Source organism: Podarcis pityusensis (genome assembly GCF_964106645.2).
Source record: "Podarcis pityusensis genome assembly, chromosome: 17".
In the NCBI taxonomy this organism is placed as follows: domain Eukaryota; kingdom Metazoa; phylum Chordata; class Lepidosauria; order Squamata; family Lacertidae; genus Podarcis; species Podarcis pityusensis.
In genome coordinates this window covers 31,314,214-31,331,431 of record NC_138042.1, presented here as the reverse complement: position 1 = coordinate 31,331,431, position 17,218 = coordinate 31,314,214, and the positions used below count along the sequence as shown (strand labels likewise).

The following is a 17,218-nucleotide window of genomic DNA, read 5'->3' as shown; positions in this document are numbered from 1 at the left end:
TGGCGGCCTTATTCATTTTGCTAATATCCTTTCTGACTTGGCAACCCCTCCAGGCAGACTGGAGAGTGACGGCGGCCTCCTTTTCCCGTTGAAGCTGCTGGCGTGTCTTCCGCTGGCGCCCTGGCAGCAAGGATAGGACCTCATCCATATTCACATCGCTGGCAGTCCTAGCACAGCATATTTCCCTCGGTTTATGAACGAAACAGGGCCGCTGGGGGTGGCGGTTCATACTTCGAGGAGACCTGGCCCTCCGGTCATCTTTACAATGACAAACATACTGGGGAAGAGGCCACGGTGCATATCTATCACCCAGACGATCTATACTATCCCCTGTAGAAACGTTTGCTTTCCTGTGGGGAACATATTGTTCAGATCTGTCATCATGGGAAAAGGTATCATCTTCTTCACTTGAAGAATCCAGATCGCAAGAATCCTCTTCAGTCATTTGGCTGGAATTTGATCTTCCTTTCCCCACAACTGCAATTTTTTGGGACAAAGGAGCTACGCTATTGCTACGGACGTCTCTTTCTTGCTTCCTTTGCAAGCTGTCTGGAAGGGCGAGGGAATAATTTATTTTTTCTTTTTGCTTCTGAAGAATGGTAACTCTCAACCTGCTTCTTCCCTACATCCAATAATGTCCTGCAGAGTCTCAGGTGTCCGCTCTTACCTCCCTTTTTCAATCTGCTTATGAATCTGCTAGGAAAGATTTTGTGCCACCTTGGGTGTCACTCAGTGTCCTGATGTCTGCCGGATACACCCCTTTTCCAACTAACCCAGTTCCTGCAGTGCTGGTAACTTAGCAAGTATCTACTCCACTCTGAGTATCAAATGAAGTTGAGCTGGCTGAAGATGAACCTAAACTGGTTTAGGAGGGTGATGGCAGGCAGGTCTCATGACTTGATAGGGACACCCACTGCACATAGCTTTCAGCCTCCCTGATTTGCACCTGCGCTCCAAGATTGGAGCAGTGGCTAGGTAGGCCTTCCAGATATGCTCTAGTGAAAATACTGTGAGCCTGTATATCTGCTGAGGGTATAATGGGTCATTTATGCTTCCATAATCTCAAGGCTGGATTGTTAGGCATTACACAGAGCTACCCTTAACACGGTCAACTTAAATGGCTGCAGATGCAGCAGTGCATCTGTTGATGTGGGAAAGCTGTAGAAAGCACATTAAAGCAGCACTCTTAAAATAAGGGATTTGAATACAGGTGTTACTGGCACTGGAGCTGGTTTTGACCTTCATGGCTTGCCCCCTACATACCTGACACTGCCTTTTCTTCTTTGTTCCATCATACCTTTAAACACCAATCACAAGAGTCTTGACTGTGCCAGGACTGCAGCTCAATCCTAACCCCATTTCCCTGGGAGTAAGTGCTAAGGAAAGTGAAAAAAAGTTTAATTTACTTGAGTCAGCAGAATTGTGCATCTGCAGGCATATTGTGACTATTTTATCTGTGTTACCAGGTAAGTTTAGCATGTAGTGCTGGGTATGTAAAGGGGTCAGATTACGGCACACACTGTTGGGGATTAGTGGAGACTTGTGAAGGCCATTGGAGAAATCTATGGAACTGTGAAAACGTGATAGACTTTGAGAAGAGCTTGTGGGAGAGAAGTTGGACAACTTACAAGACTTCTGGACTCAAGAGAATTCTAACAGTTGCAGGACTTTGAAAGCAACTGGACTTAGTACTTGCCTTGTGGACTTTGGCCACAGCAAGGACTGTGAAAGCAATGAACCCTCTCTGGGCTCAGAGAGTAAAGATTTATTGTCTGTTACTAGTGTGTGTATATAGTGTGAGTTTGCCAAGTAAAAGCTATCTCTGCTACGCAGTGGTTTCTTGTGGTGAGCTTAACTGCTTGACTAAATTTCTGTGTTGGCTACACAACACCCAACAACAGCAAGCCCCAGTCAATTCAACAGATCTATGTCTGAGTAACCATACAGTGGTACCTCGGGTTACATATGCTTCAGGTTACATATGCTTCAGGTTACAGCCTCCGCTAACCCAGAAATAGTACCTTGGGTTAAGAACTTTGCTTCAGGATGAGAACAGAAATCGGGCTCCGGCGGCGCAGCAGCAGCAGGAGGCCCCATTAGCTAAAGTGGTGCTTCAGGTTAAGAACAGTTTCAGGTTAAGAACGGACCTCCGGAACGAATTAAGTTCTTAACCCAAGGTACCACTGTACTTAGGAGTGTTCTGTAAGGCGGCAATCCTATGCACACTTACCTGGGAGTATGCCCCACTGAACACAGTGAGACTTACTTATGAACAGAAATGCATAGGACTATGCTATAAGTGAAGAATGTTATGGACCCAGAAGAGGGCAGAACAGAGGTGTAATGGGGGCAAGGTGTAACGCACTTATGCATGCTCTGCCAATGCGTGCAGGGGCCGGAAACTGAACCTTCACATGAAATGATCATCTCCTGCAATTACTGCAACTATCATTATTGAGCAACTGATAAATAAAAATGCCAGAAAGTCAGTGACGAAGAATTCTTATATAGCAATTTTTTAATATGCTCAAGGGCTGAAGTATCTTCTACACAGAACTAGAAAGCATTGCATTTTAAAATGAACTTCTGAGTTAGTCTGATGAGGCTCAATTTGGCAGTGCCCCATAAATATAGACATAAACCTTCTAGGCAGGTACTTCCACAATTTCAAAATAGTCATTAGGCAGAATCACATAGCCACCTTTGCCAGGGATGACGTCTTTTTCCTTCTGAAACTGAACAAGCTCTCTCAGTTTTTCAATCTGTTTCTCCTGACGTCTACATCGCTGCTGTGCAGTCTTAAGCTTCTTCCTCAGCTTATCCACCTGCTCTTCCAGCTGCTGAATTCTTTTTCTCTGGTGTACTGTATCCTCTACAGTATAGTTGTGATCACAAAAAACAGCAATATTATTGGGAGTGTGAAGCGGGGGCATTAATAATCCAATGCTGGGGTCTACTAGTCTTGGATCAGTTTGAGGTGGTGGTGGAGGAGGAGGTGAAGGAGAAGGGGGAGATGGTACTTCAAGTGGTTCTTGAGTGCCTTCAGACTAAAAACAACAAGACAAGAACACACCATTTAAGTTTGTTTTGTTACAGGCACCTGTAATTTTTTTTTTAGGCAGCAACTACAATTTGCTAATCAGTAGAGCTTGTTTGACGAAAACTGTAATCTCACAATTTACAGTGTTAAGTATCTATTTAAATAGCCAGTTTTAACAGTAGATTGATAACTGTATCCATTCGTGTTTTGGTATTATACATTTTTACACTATTTAAAGACAGTTGGGTATATCTCTGAGCATCTCAGTCGTCCATTTTCCCTCTTTGTAGTGATACAAAAGCCTTATACTTCCTTAAGATACCATTCTCTTCTCACTACCAAGCCACATCTGAAATGTAACCACTGAGGATAGATTAATCCACACCACAATGACTTGAACACTTACACTCCAGCTCCCCTGTCCTACTGCACCATGTAGAAACCCAGGCACTTCTCAGGGTGTATGGGAAAGAGTGATAAACCCCATTAGAAGATTCCCAGGGGCACCAAAAATGGTGCTGATGATGAGAATGCTGCTATGCAGCAGCTTTCCAGTATAAAAGCAATAATCTATCCATGAATAGAGGATATTCTTGTGGGCGTAGGAATGCCTCCTTTTAAATTTCTAAGGAGGGCTGAGCGACGTCTGATTTTCAACATCGTGATATTTCACCAGCTAAACATAGCAATATACTGACATATGATGTCTGAAATAAGGATGGAAGTATGTAGAGGCGAATGTGGTAATATCCTGGCATCTGCCACTACTTAGGAGTCTAAAACTGATAAAATTTTACTTGCCTTTAGCATATTGTTACAACTGTTATTTTATAGTACAGAGCATGGGTAGGCAAACTAAGGCCCGGGGGCCGGATCTGGCCCAATCGCCTTCTAAATCCAGCACACAGACGGTCCGGGAATCAGTGTGTTTTTACATGAGTAGAATGTGTGCTTTTATTTAAAATGCATCTCTGGGTTATTTGTGGGGCATAGGAATTCGTTCGTTCTTTTTTCAAAATATAGTCCGGCCCCCCACAAGATCTGAGGGACAGTGGACTGGCCCACTGCTGAAAAAGTTTGCTGACCCCTGGTACAGAGCAACAGGGGCAGCAGGAATCATGAGAGAAGTTATCATTATTTTTCACATAACACACATGCACACATCATGATTTGCAGTATATCGCCATGCTGAATACTATTAAGCTGTTACCGCAATGTGGACTTCAAACTGATTTCAGACGCTGTATCGATACATCGCCCTGCCCTACAACTAGGAATTGAGTTTGAAGTCGGAAAACCATCTTGCCCCTCCCACCCCCAGCAGTTCATCTCCCCACTCCCCCTACTGAGAAGGTGGGAAGAAGGTTTGAGGCTTACAAATGCAATACAAAAACTGCTTTAGGCCATTGGTCTATGTACTGTCTACATTGTCTGGCTGCAGGACTCCAACGTTTCAGACCAGGGACATTTCCTGGCTGAACCTGGAACCTTTGGCAGGCAAGGCTACAGGCCTTACAGTGAGTAGTTTGGAGCAGCGATCCTCTCCAGGAATCATAAGGCAAAACGGGGTACTTTGTAGCCACACATACTGTCAAATGTTTAGTGCCCTTGCAATGGTGAGGAAAGCTAATAGTATACCACCTTAAAGGAGAAGCACTGCTCACAGCTCATTCACTCTCTCCGAGCTCTTATGGAAGCCATCAAGTTTATTGGGTGTAGGACCTTTGTAGGACCATGTGTTTAAAAGTGCTAACAACACTTTAAAAGTTGCAGCCTAATGAAAAAGCCACTTTCACATTTTTACACTGAAGCCCCCCCCCCCAACAACTAAAAAAAAAAGTGTTCAATTAATGGGAGCGAGTAGTAGAGGAGCTGAGAGCCAGTTCCAGTTACTATATCAAGAAGCAGGAACTGAGCAATCCAGCCTTCTCCTATTTGGTGCCAATGCTAATAACTGCTCTCCTCTTCACACAATATCTGTTGCTTGGAAAAAGAACCACTGCTTATGTATAAACAAATGTATCTGTGAATAATAGACGTTTTATAAAAGATCCACAAACCTCACTTACCTTCACATTTGGTTCTGTATGGCAAAATATTGTTGGCACAGCGTTGTCTTTTAGTAGTTTGTTGTTGCATTCTCTTTTGAAGCAATCTGGAGTAAAATGTTCAGAACAAATGCTGCTATACTTTGTTGGTTTGAAATTTTTCCTTCTAACCGCAGCTTCCCATTTCTTACAGAGATCAGGCCTTGTGAGGGGAAACCTAGAAACAAAACATAATTTGAGCAGAATTTGGTGGATGGAGCAGAGAGATTATTCAAAGAATGCTGGGGAACTGCAGTCCTGTGTGTAGAGAAATATTGGGGAACTCACCAACTAGTACCTAATATTCAAAAGTCAGAAGTACTTATTTTAAAAGCTCATTATTTCAAATCTGATTTTTCTCCCAATTCTGTTCTCCTTCTGGCTTTTCAATTTAAATTAAATGCTTTTTGTTCTCCAACTCTAATACTGTGTCAGGAGTCCAAAGAAGTTTTTGACTCCTGTAGATCCACAGCAACCCTCAACACATCCCATTCCCCACTACCAAAGGATGAGCTCTCCACAGATGTAACTGGAGACTCTAGCAGCGCAGGATTCATCCCGACCACTTCCTAAGGCTCCTAAGCTGGTCTTTGACCATGGTGGGACTGCAATTTAACTAAAATAAACTGATAAAGCAATGGGACTTTCATAAAGTAAGGCATTTAGGGCTGCAATCTTAGAGCAACATTGAAACAAGGCTAGGCAATTAATAGGTTATTATTTGCACACATTCCGTCGGTCCATCCTATATAAACTAGCAAGGATATTTCCCCACTTTGTCTACCAGGCAACAGTAATAAACTGTCCCAGAAGCTGTTTTCAAAGTGATATTAAAATATATAAATAACAGGAGTTCCACACAGGACTTGCTTCTGGTTCCAATCAGAATTGTAGAAAAATGGTGGCAGTACATAGGAATGAATGTAAAATTCAAATAAAGTAGGCAGGGCTGGAGATTTCATTTTATAGTAGTGCCCTTGAATGTTGCTCTCCCAAAGGAGCCTAAGGTGGCAAACAAAACATTAACAGACTTTTCACAAAATTAAATATCCTCACAGAATAAAACTCTGGCGTTTTTAAAAAGAAAAAGGTAGATGGGTTATCAGTGAGTGCAGAAAAGATGACAATAAGAGAACATATTCAGCATATGTGTTTTACTTATTTGGTTTATAAATAAGGAGTACAAAGAATTAAAACAAAACTCAGGAGATCTACCTCTTTTCAGTCCATGTAATTCTAACCACCTGACAGACTTCAAAGATTTTACTTTCTTTTTTACTTCTCCTTTGAAAATATAGGTTTTCACTGGACAGTAAGAAGGAACAGCTGAAACAGAACTGTGTTTTTGGCCAAAAAATGAGACGACGACTGTCAAACTAAAGTGCATGTTTGACCTGTTAAAACTAAAGCAAATGTGCTTTATTGGGAACACAGAGTACCACTGAAAGTTTACAGGATTATGTTTCAACTTGGCTCAGGGGCAGGGCAATATGACCAGTGTGAGGGAAACTGGTGCTGTTTCTTCAAGCCTGTAAAATTTGCCAGAGAACAGGCTGTGGGCTGTCCATATCCTAACAGTAAATGTTGTCAAACTCAGATCTTGAACGTTGGGCGCTGAGATCTACAAAGCCATGGAATGCTGTGAAGATTTCCCTGGTTCTGCAGTCATAAGATAGCCTGGATACGCTTAATACTAGTTTTAGTAAATGGTTTGAAGGAAGATGGTTATAACAGATGTTTAGAATGAGAAATACAGCTAACGCCTCTACAGATAAAATACTCGTAAATCAAAGCATGAGTTGTTCACTTGATACAAGAGGAATTACTACAGATTATGCTTCAATAGTGGTGGTGGACATGAGTTAGAAAAAACCTTCTGTGCCTTTAAAAGGCTACATAATAGACAGATATTCCATATGCTGCACCTCATATATATCTATGTTGGGAACATTATAACAGCTGAATTTCTACCAGGCATACAGTCTTTAAAGACAGCCCTTGTCCCTTTAGCCATATTCAACTCACTTTCTAATTTTTTAGAAAACATGGGATTGGATCCAGAGTGAGTTAGTTGCTTAATAAATCCCCATTAAATCAAATGCAGCTTAAGTTGTGATAACTTTCAAAGCAGTGCAGCAAAAAGGAGCCTGTAAATGAATTTGTGCGCCTTTAAAAAAGCAAAGCAACACGTGTAGTTTCAACAGCCAAAAACTTTCTCATCCCTGAATTTCTGCTTGTCTCAAGGAATTTCAGAGCTCAGAAAGCCTGCCAGGCAAAACAAAAACATCCTCGCTTAGCTTTAAATGTTTGCTCGTTTGTTTAATGAGGCAGAGTTCTATCAAAGCACTGCAAAAACGGGGGGGAAATTCATTTTTGGTTCTACAAACTGGATTTCAACTGGAAATCCTGTTAAGAGTGCAACTTCTTGATCGTGCCAAGGAGGGGAAGCACTTGAATTACCCTTTACCTATAGCAAGAGCCCCCTTAGCAGTTTTCAGGCCGCTGCTACAAGGCAATGATGATTTGGCTAAAACTAGGGGAGTTAGGAATAGGACTTTCCTCAAGGACCACCCTGCAGCAAATAATGCCTGCAATGATTTGCTAGTCAGCAGATGTGAACAACTGTAAAACAGCTGTGGACCTTTTTCTGATTTTGGTCTTCGGATGTGAAATGCCAAATGACTGTTTTGTGCTTCTTTCCCACCTCTTTGTGGAAAGATCTAGGCGTTGGGAACCTCTGCCCTTCCAGATGTTGCAGGACAACAACCGCTATAAACACTAACCATTGACCACATTGCCTGGGGCCAACACAAGTTCCACAGCATCTGGAGGACCACCAATTCCCCATCCCTGATCTTGGGTCTACCCCAGCATTTCCCGAACTTGGGTCCCCAGCTGTTTTTGGATTACAATTCCCATCATCCCTAGCTAGCAGGACCAGCGGTCAGGGATGATGGAAGTTGTAGCTCCATAAACAGCTGGAGACCCATGTTTGGGAAACAGCGGTCTACCCAAACTCATTGAAATGGTGTTATTTATTACTGTGAAACTCAGTGTACTGCATTAAAAAACAAGCAAACCTCTTGTTGGGCAAGAAAAAAAAAGAGGTCAGTTGACAGATGGAGATACATAGATTTGGGGGAAGGGGGAGGAGAAAAACAGAAAAGTAGGAGGGTAAGAGATAGAGGTGACCTGAAGCCAGAGCCCAGTACGAAAAGAGTATTACAATTGATTAATGACTTTGGTCGGGTGGCTGGATTTAAATTAAATAAACAGAAAACTAAGGTTTTGGGGAAAAACTTGACTGATACAGAGTCAGAACGGTTTCAGAATGAGACGGAACTTAATGTGGTTAAAAAAGTAAAATACCTAGGGGTAAACATAACAGCAAAAAATCTAAGTCTATTTAAGGACAATTATGAAAAATGCTGGACAGAAATTAAGAGAGACTTAGATAGTTGGTCAAAATTGAAACTTTCTTTGTTAGGCCGAATTGCTGCTATCAAGATGAATGTATTGCCAAGGATGTTGTTTTTATTTCAAACACTTCAGGTCTTGGACAAAACGGGGTGCTTTCAGAAGTGGCAGAGAGACATTTCTAAGTTTGTCTGGCAGGGCAAAAAGCCCAGAATTAAGTTTAAGATATTAACTGATGCAAAACAAAGAGGGGGCTTTGCCCTGCCAGACTTAAAGTTGTATTATGAAGCCGCAGCGTTCTGCTGGCTAAAAGACTGGCTACTTCTTGAGGACACTGATGTGCTAGATCTGGAAGGGTTTAACAATGCTTTTGGATGGCATGCATATTTATGGTATGACAAGGTTAAAGCAAATAAGGCCTTTAAGAACCATATTGTCAGAAAATCATTGTTTAATGTCTGGACAAAATATAAAGACTTGCTGGAAAATAAGACACCAAGGTGGCTTTCACCTTTGGAAGCCAAGGCCCGAAAAAGACCCAATATGGAGGCTAAATGGCCAAAATATTGGGAAATACTAGAAAAGGATGGAGACAATTGGAAATTGCAGAGTTTGGAGAAAATGAAAGACAAAGTGCGAGATTGGTTACATTACGCTCAGATTAAAGAAGTTTTTAAAAATGATAAAAAACTAGGGTTCCAGGTGGAGAAATCGAAATTAGAAACAGAATTGTTAGAACCAAAGATTAAGGTACTTTCCAGGATGTATAACTTGCTGTTGAAATGGAATACACAAGATGAAACGGTTAAATCGGCTATGATAAGGTGGGCACAGGACATTGGGCATAATATCATGTTTGAGGACTGGGAGAGGTTGTGGAACAATGGATTGAAATTTACTGCATGTAACGCTTTGAAAGAAAATGTAATGAAAATGATATATAGATGGTATATGACCCCAGTCAAACTTGCTAAAATTTACCACCTGTCTGATAATAAGTGTTGGAAATGCAAAGAGTGTGAGGGAACGTTCTTCCACCTCTGGTGGACTTGCCCTAAAGTGAAGGCGTTCTGGGAAATGATTTATAATGAACTGAAAAAGGTATTTAAATATACCTTCACTAAGAAACCAGAGGCCTTCCTTTTGGGTATTGTCGGCCAAGGGGTGGCAAAGAAGGACCAGACATTTTTTATGTATGCAACAACAGCAGCAAGGATACTTCTCGCAAAACATTGGAAAACTCAAGATCTACCCACACTGGAAGAATGGCAGATACAACTGATAGACTACATGGAACTGGCTGAAATGACCGGCAGAATCCGTGACCTGGGAGAAGAGAGGATTGAGGAGGACTGGAAGAAATTTAAGAACTATTTACAAAAGTATTGTAATTTGAGTGAATGCTAAACAAGACGCTAGATCAAAATAACTGAGCACCACTAAATTTAGAAGTTTTTAAGAAAATAAGTAAGATTGTGAAACTTTGCTCCTTTTGAGAACTATAAGATTATGAAATATAAGGGATAAAAGAATTTTAAATAAGATGATAAATTGCTGACAAAACGTTATAACGATGAAAATGGGAGCGGGAGATGTGAGGAAGTCCAAAGAAAATGTGAAAATATGTTAAGATCAATGTTACATTGTTTATTATGTTTATTTTTATTGTAAAACTTAATAAATTGCTTTAAAAAAAAAAAAAAGAGATAGAGGTGACCTGCAGGAATACAAAGATATTTATGGAATATTTATGGAAGAAGCAGAGGGTGATAGTACAGCAAGTAGTTACGAGATAGATGGGGTGGTGCAGAACGGAAAGAAGAGAGCACGTCCCCTGGACTAAAAAAACAAAACATTGAGACTCTTTAAAGACAGTGTTTATTGTTGTAAACGTCAGAAGATTATAACTCGTGAGGGGGTCACAACAGCTCCAGCAACAAAGACACCTGTGAAGCCACGAAAACTCTTTTAAATGCTGCTGCAAACGGGTAAAAACGGCGCTTTTTCTGTGCTTTTACCAAAAGAAAAAGGGAGGGAAAACACCAGAAATTAGCCTCGAGGGAGATGGCACTTGAGGTAGCCTGTCAGTGACGGTTAATCTGCCTCACGCGCATCCCCACCGCGCAGCCCACAAAGCACATCTTCGAATCCCGGCCCCGCCCCCCATCACGGGTTATATTTTTTTTTGTTTTGTTTTTAATTAACAACCGGAGCGCGATTAGCCCCGCCTTCTTGGTCTCCGCGTCTCTTCAGTAAAGGCCGAAGCAGCGTACATTTTAACAGTTCTCCCCTCCCCCCCTTCGCAGCGCGCACGCGCTGTGGCTCCGCCTCGTGAAGCAAACGGCATCTCCCTTTCCCGCCCGCTCAGGCGGCCGGGTGGGCGCGCGCGCGCGCTCCCGCTCTCTTTCTCCCTCTGTCTCCTCGCGCCCTCCTTTCAAGCTTTCGTGCCACCGCCCCTACTCACTTGTGGAAGGAGATGGGCTTCTCTTTGTCGTATCGATTCCGGCAACGGTAGGCAGAGCAAGACTGCACCATCCTCTCGCTGCCGCCCTCCTTCGACCGCCGTAAAAAAAAATTTCGGGAGCTCGAAAGCACACTTAAAAGGCCGCGAAGATCCAAATACCTCCCCGAGGCCTCCGCGTCCCTTTTTTAAAATTTAAAAAACCCGAAGAACGACATAAGCTGGATGTGGCCTCTCCCTACTTCAACATGGCGCTGCCAGCTTCAGAGCAACTCTCGCGAGAGCGCCGCCACCGTGCTTTGCTATTGGTCACGCCCCGCGGTGGTTTGGGTGCGGCACGTCTCTGCTCGGCGCGTCCAATAGGAGTGGCCGTTCAGATTTTGACGTGCCTACCTTGGCTCCCGCGCTCGTAACTGTACGTGCGTCCGAACAGTGGCTTGTTGCCCTCTTCAAAAGGGCTGGTTTGAAAGCTGAGCTTGCGCACAGGGTGGCCTCTCGCAGATGCCTATTTTAAATCGTTCTGAAACTGAAGCGAGAGACAGATGGAAGAATTTCTGCATGATTTGTTCTTCCTTTTAGGGCTGCGCGCTTGCTCCTACTTACTTAAGAGTAACCCCATTGAACTAAACTGTGCTTACTCCTAAGTAACCAAGTACAGTAATAAGGAATTTTTTTAACTCAACAAGACATATATTTTGCTTATATACACAGTTTATATTGCTTAATTGTGAACTGTGCAGTGGTTGTCTTACAAAGATATAAAACATTAGAATTCTCAGTAAAAAAAAAAAGACAGAAACAGGTATTTAAAAACAAATGATTAAAGTCAACAGTAGCTTAAAAAATTGAGGTGCAGCTGTCTGTGTTTGGAATCGCGGGTATCTGTTTCACCCTTGGCCTTCCTCAGGGAACCCCTGTAGTAGCACAGCTTTGGTCTCATACAATTTCTGCACATAAGTACCACCAGCCTCGATGGAATGGCCCCAAAGGGTGATGTGCCCTTTTTTGAATTTTGCTTTGTGGACTTTCATTTTTTAAAATCTAGGCCATTAGGTAAAAAGTATGGAGTTGTATGGAATGTTCATTATCTGTTGATGGGGATGCTAGTAGAAGGAGAACAATTGTTTCATGCTCCAGTTTGTGAGCCTGTTCTTGTGGGTCCTGTCCGCCCCCAGCACCCATGGGGAGACAGGAGGGGAGTGGGTGTTGTATCCTGGGTTAGAAGATGTGTATTTATTTTTTTCTAGGCTCTCGTTAATGTGGAGCTAACGAGTAAATTGTTGGATGGATATGTTGTGACAGCGAAGTGGTTTCTGCTCTAGGGTGAGAAAACATTAGGGGAACTTGCCCATTTTGAGAGAGGAGTGTGTAAGGATCTACATTTAGGCAGGAAGAACCAGCTGCACAAATATGATGGGGAACACAGTTGCCGGTAGTACATGTGAAAAGGGTCTAGAGGTCACAGTAGACCACAAGCTTAACATGAGTCAACAGTGTGATACAGCAGCAAAAAAAAGCAAATGCTCTTCTAGGCTGCATCAACAGAAGTATAGTGTCCCAATCATGGGAAGTAATAGTCCCACTCTATTTTGCCTTGGTTAGACTGTACCTGGAATGCTGTGTCCAGTTCAGGGCACCACAGTTTAAGAAGGATATTGACAAGCTGGAATGTCTGCTAACGAGGGTGACAAAGATGATCAAGGGTCTGGAAACCAAGCCTTACAAGGAACAGTTGAGGGGAGTAAGTTGGGTCACCAGCCAGTGTTAAGCAAACCACTCCCTACCATAGCAACCAGCAGGGCTTCAGGAGTAATATTGGATTGTGTGTCCTCTAAGCTAGACTATACAGTTTACAATTTACTAGTCCAACCTACTGCAATGCAGGAAACTTTCATCCAATGTGGAGTTTGAACGCACAACCCTGAGATTAAGGGTCTCGTGCTCTACTGACTGAACTATGGTGTTGAGGGCAGAACACAGATGGACTTGTGGGAGTCTGTTTCACTGTCAAACAACTCTTACTGTCAGAGTGTTATTCCTGATGGCAGCATCTCCTGTCTTGTAACTTAAAGCTATTTGTTCAGGTCCTAGCCTCTGGAGCAGAAGAAAACAAGTTTGCTCCATGTGGCAGCTTTTTAGATATTTGAAGATGGCTATCCTCTTGGTCTCCTCTTTACCAGGCTAAACATACCCAACAAAGAAAGCAGACCTGCCCACTCCCACACCTGCCTTAGTCACACCCAAGGTAAATTGTTGCAATGTGCCGTATTGCTGCCCTTGGGAAATATTGGGAAATTACAGCTGATGCCACAATAATATTTGGTGCTTGCTTTTTTGACCATTTCAAAAAAGCCTTGTTTAAATTCAAGGTACTGGCTATTACCTCTGAAGTCCTGAATGGTCCTGGACTAGGATATTTGAAGGGCCACCTCTTCCTGTATAAACTATCCATCAATTGCATTCATATTTGGAAGCCCTGTCCTGATTTTGCTGGCAAGAGTGATGAAGTTGGCTGGGATGTGTGTCTTTTTATTGGGCCCATCCTGATTAGCCAAGAAAGGCTAGATTGGCTCCTTCGAATATTTTTAGGTGAAGGTTTAGATGTTCTCTGTTCTGCCTCCTTTTGACATATTTTAACATCTCATTGGTAGGTCCCTGGCTGACTGCCTTGCATCTGCATATAGGACTGGGGGGAATTCTTGTCTGAAACCCTGGAAAGCTGTAGCCAGTCATGCATTTAGTACTCTCATAGATGGACAAATGGTCTGGCATGATAGGCAGCAACTCCCTAAGCTTCTAATTTCCTGAATACAATATTCCCTTTTCCATCACTCCTTATACTTGAAGAAATGAGTTACCTCTATGCAGTGTAGAGAACAGGGACTGCAATCAGAGAAAGAGAAGAACAAAATTTATTTTCACCTATGGCAACAGGAAAACAGTCTGAGTGGTCCCTGAATATCATCAAGTTGAGGGGTGGCTTTAGGCTGTTGGTTGTTATTGGTTGTACAAGTCTGTTTGCTATTCCTCCACCTACCTGCTTTGACCACCGTTTCAAGCATCTTAAAAATTCCCGTACTTTCCCCTGCATTTTTGCTTAAAGATCTGGAATTAAATCCACATGCCTATGTGCATTAGGTTTTTCTTTTGGTTGGTGAAGCAGGCACGGCTCTGTCACTCGTCATCAGGCGTCTTTAAAAGCCTGCGGTATTAACTGCAAAGCGCCTTGGAAGAGATTTGCGGCCGAAGATATTCTCTATAGTATGGGTGCGCACTGGGGGGGGGGGGGAGATCTAAAAGGAACCTGAAATATACTCAGAGTCGCAAAGTGATTTCATGCTCTTTATTCAGCTCATAGTGGTGAGGAGGAATGAATGAATGTCCCCTCACAGTATCTGCTTTATATACATTATTTACACAATGGGCTGCACATGATTGGCTAATTCTGGAATTCTACTGTAAGCCAATCAGGTTGTGGATTCACTTCTATCTGGAGCAGGATTGGGTGGTTCCTGCCAACCAATCATACTGCTGCATTGTTCTAGGACCAATCAGACTGCTGCATTCTGAATCCTATTGTTCTAGGACCAATCAGACTGCTGCCTTTTGGATCCTATTGTTCTAGGACCAATCAGCAGTATGATTGGTTGGCAGGAACCACCCAATCCTGCTCCAGATAGAAGTGAATCCACAACCTGATTGGCTGGCCTGGCAGTGTTTGACCCAGGCCTCTATCTCTCCATCGATCCCCGGCCACCACACATAACTCCTGGCAAGGGCCTTCATTCTTACTACCCCTGGATGTGTCTCGTGTAGGGCTGTGAGGACCCTTTTGCGGAGGGGCTGGGGAACAACGACTCTGCTTCCCCATAACAGGCACCCCTTGTGGGCCGACAGTTCATGTTTGCGGGTTGTGTAGCCGGCGAATTCTGGCCCGGGGCTGCTGCTGGGCCATCCCCTCCACACCCAGTCCAGGACCCGGGAGATGACCCTATCTTTCTTGGAATGGTGTGCAACTTCTTGTGCCTGAATGGGGCGGTCGGGAAGCAGCTCCAGGCTCATAACCTCTTGTGCAGGTGCTGGGTCAGGGCCTGTTTCCGGTAGTGGTAGCCTGCTGAGGGCGTCCGCATGGCCCATCGCCTTCCCAGGTCGGTGAATCAGTGCATACTGGTAGCTGGCAAGGAAAATTGACCACCTGAGGACGCGAGGAGACAGCACTTGGGGGGTCTGCTTTTCGGGGGCAAACAAGCCAAGCAACGGCTTGTGGTCAGTCACCACGGTGAAGGGCCGCCCGTACAAGAAATCATGGAATTTTTTTACTCCCTTTACGATTGCCAGACCCTCCTTGTCGATTTGCGAGTAGTTCCGCTCGGTTGTGTTGAGTGTCTGGGAAAAGTACGCCACCGGTACCTCTCTTCCATCCGGGAGTTGGTGCCCCAGGACAGCTCCAATGCCATAGGGTGAGGCGTCGCATGCTAGCACCACCGGCAGCCTCTCGTCGAAGTGTGCCAAGACCGAGTTTGAGACAAGCAAGTCCTTGACTGCCTGGAATGCGGCCTCCTGGCGCTGGCCCCACACCCAAGGGGCCCGCTTGTCCAGGAGTCTGTGTAGGGGCTCCGCTACCGCCGCCTTGTGGGGAAGGAAGGAATGGTAAAAGTTCAATAGTCCCAAGAAGGCCTGAAGTTCAGTCTTGCTCTTGGGCGCTGGGGCATCACAAATGGCCCGTACCTTGTCCCCAGTCGGGTGGACCCCTTCTGCGTCCACCATAAATCCCAGAAAGTCCACCTGAGGCACTCCTAGTAGACATTTTTCCCGCTTCACCTTGAGACCCGCCGTCTGGAAACGGTGCAGAACGGTGCGGAGGCGGTCCTCAAACTCCTCTGGTGTGGGGCCGGCAATCAACACATCATCGAAGAAGGGGGTGACGCCAGGAATCCCTTTAAGGAGAGAGTCCATTATATTCTGGAATATGCCTGGTGCCACGCTGACACCGAATTGCAGCCGCTTTACCCTGAACGCTCCTCTGTGCGTCACAATCGTCTGTGCCTCTGCTGTGGCCTCATCTACTGGCAGCTGTTGATATGCTTGGGCCAAGTCCAGCTTGCCAAAAATTTTCGACCCAGCCAGGGTGGCAAGGACATGGCTGACCACTGGCACTGGGTATGCGTGGGCCGTGAGGGCCTTGTTTATGGTACATTTGTAGTCTGCGCAGATGCGGACCGAACCATTAGGCTTGACGGGTGTGACGATTGGGGTTTCCCAGGGAGCATTAGGCACCGGCTCCAGCACTCCTTGCTCTACGAGTCGGTCCAATTCCTCGTCTATACGGGGTTTCAAGGCGAACGGGACCCGGCGGGCCTTGAGCCTGACCGGTCGTACTGCGGGGTCAAGCTGTAGCGCAATGGGGGGGCCCGTATACTGTCCCAATTTCCCATCGAAAACCCCTGGAAATTCCTTGCATATGGCGTCCACGTCCACTTGTAAGCTAGTGTGGTTCACCCCGGTGACAGCTAGCCCCAGTGGTCCAAACCATGCCAATCCCAGTAAGCTAATGTAGGGGCCCTTGACCACAAGCAAGTCCAGTTGCCGCGTCCGCCCTCGGTATTGCACCCTGAAGGTCCCCACCCCCATTGTGGGGACCTTACGTTTCTGGAAGTCCCGGAGGGTGAATGGGGCCGGCCTGAGTTTGGGACCCCCAGTGGGACACAGTTTCCTTAAGGTCCTTGCCGAGATTATGGATAGAGTTGAACCCGTGTCAAGCTCCATGCGGCATGGGGCCCCCTCTATCTGTACCTCTACATAAATTTTCTCTACGTTGGGGTGGGGCAACTGGTATACCTGGAAGTCCGTGAGCTCCGTCGAGTTGCCTTGGTGCGTTGGGCCCCGGGACCTGGGGCTCTTGGATTGGTCATCTGATGCCTGGTGTCGGGTGGGCCGAGCCCGACACACCCGGGCGATGTGTCCCGATTTTCTGCACTGCCTGCACTCTGCGTTGCGGAAACGGCAGGTCCTCCTCTCGTGACTCTCCCCGCAGCTTGCGCAGTTCCCTCCTTCTCGTCGAGGCAGCTGTGGTCTGTGCGCTGCTTGAGTGCGCTGCTGTACTCGGTGCACCTCCTCCCTGTCGGATCCTGAGTCGTCGGTGAGGTCTTCATGGTGGACCCTCGGTTGGGATGGCAGGCTCGGCCGTGCCTCTTGGGTCGACCTCTCGGCAGC

The 17,218-nt window shown here is 45.0% G+C and overlaps 1 protein-coding gene and 1 long non-coding RNA gene across 2 annotated transcripts in view; one reads left to right on the top strand and one right to left on the bottom strand.

The window, feature by feature from the left end:
- The window catches only part of LOC308466345, a 201,577-nt gene that overhangs the window by 30,363 nt on the left and 153,996 nt on the right, over window positions 1-17,218 (top strand). The window lies entirely within an intron of this gene.
- Window positions 2,501-11,826, bottom strand: THAP1 (THAP domain containing 1). The gene is made up of 3 exons (XM_080987029.1): window positions 11,009-11,826; window positions 5,110-5,305; window positions 2,501-3,047 (listed from the first exon to the last, which is right to left on the bottom strand). The coding sequence occupies exons 1-3, from the start codon at window positions 11,077-11,079 to the stop codon at window positions 2,646-2,648; spliced, it is 669 nt and encodes a 222-aa protein (XP_080843155.1). The 5' UTR covers window positions 11,080-11,826; the 3' UTR covers window positions 2,501-2,645.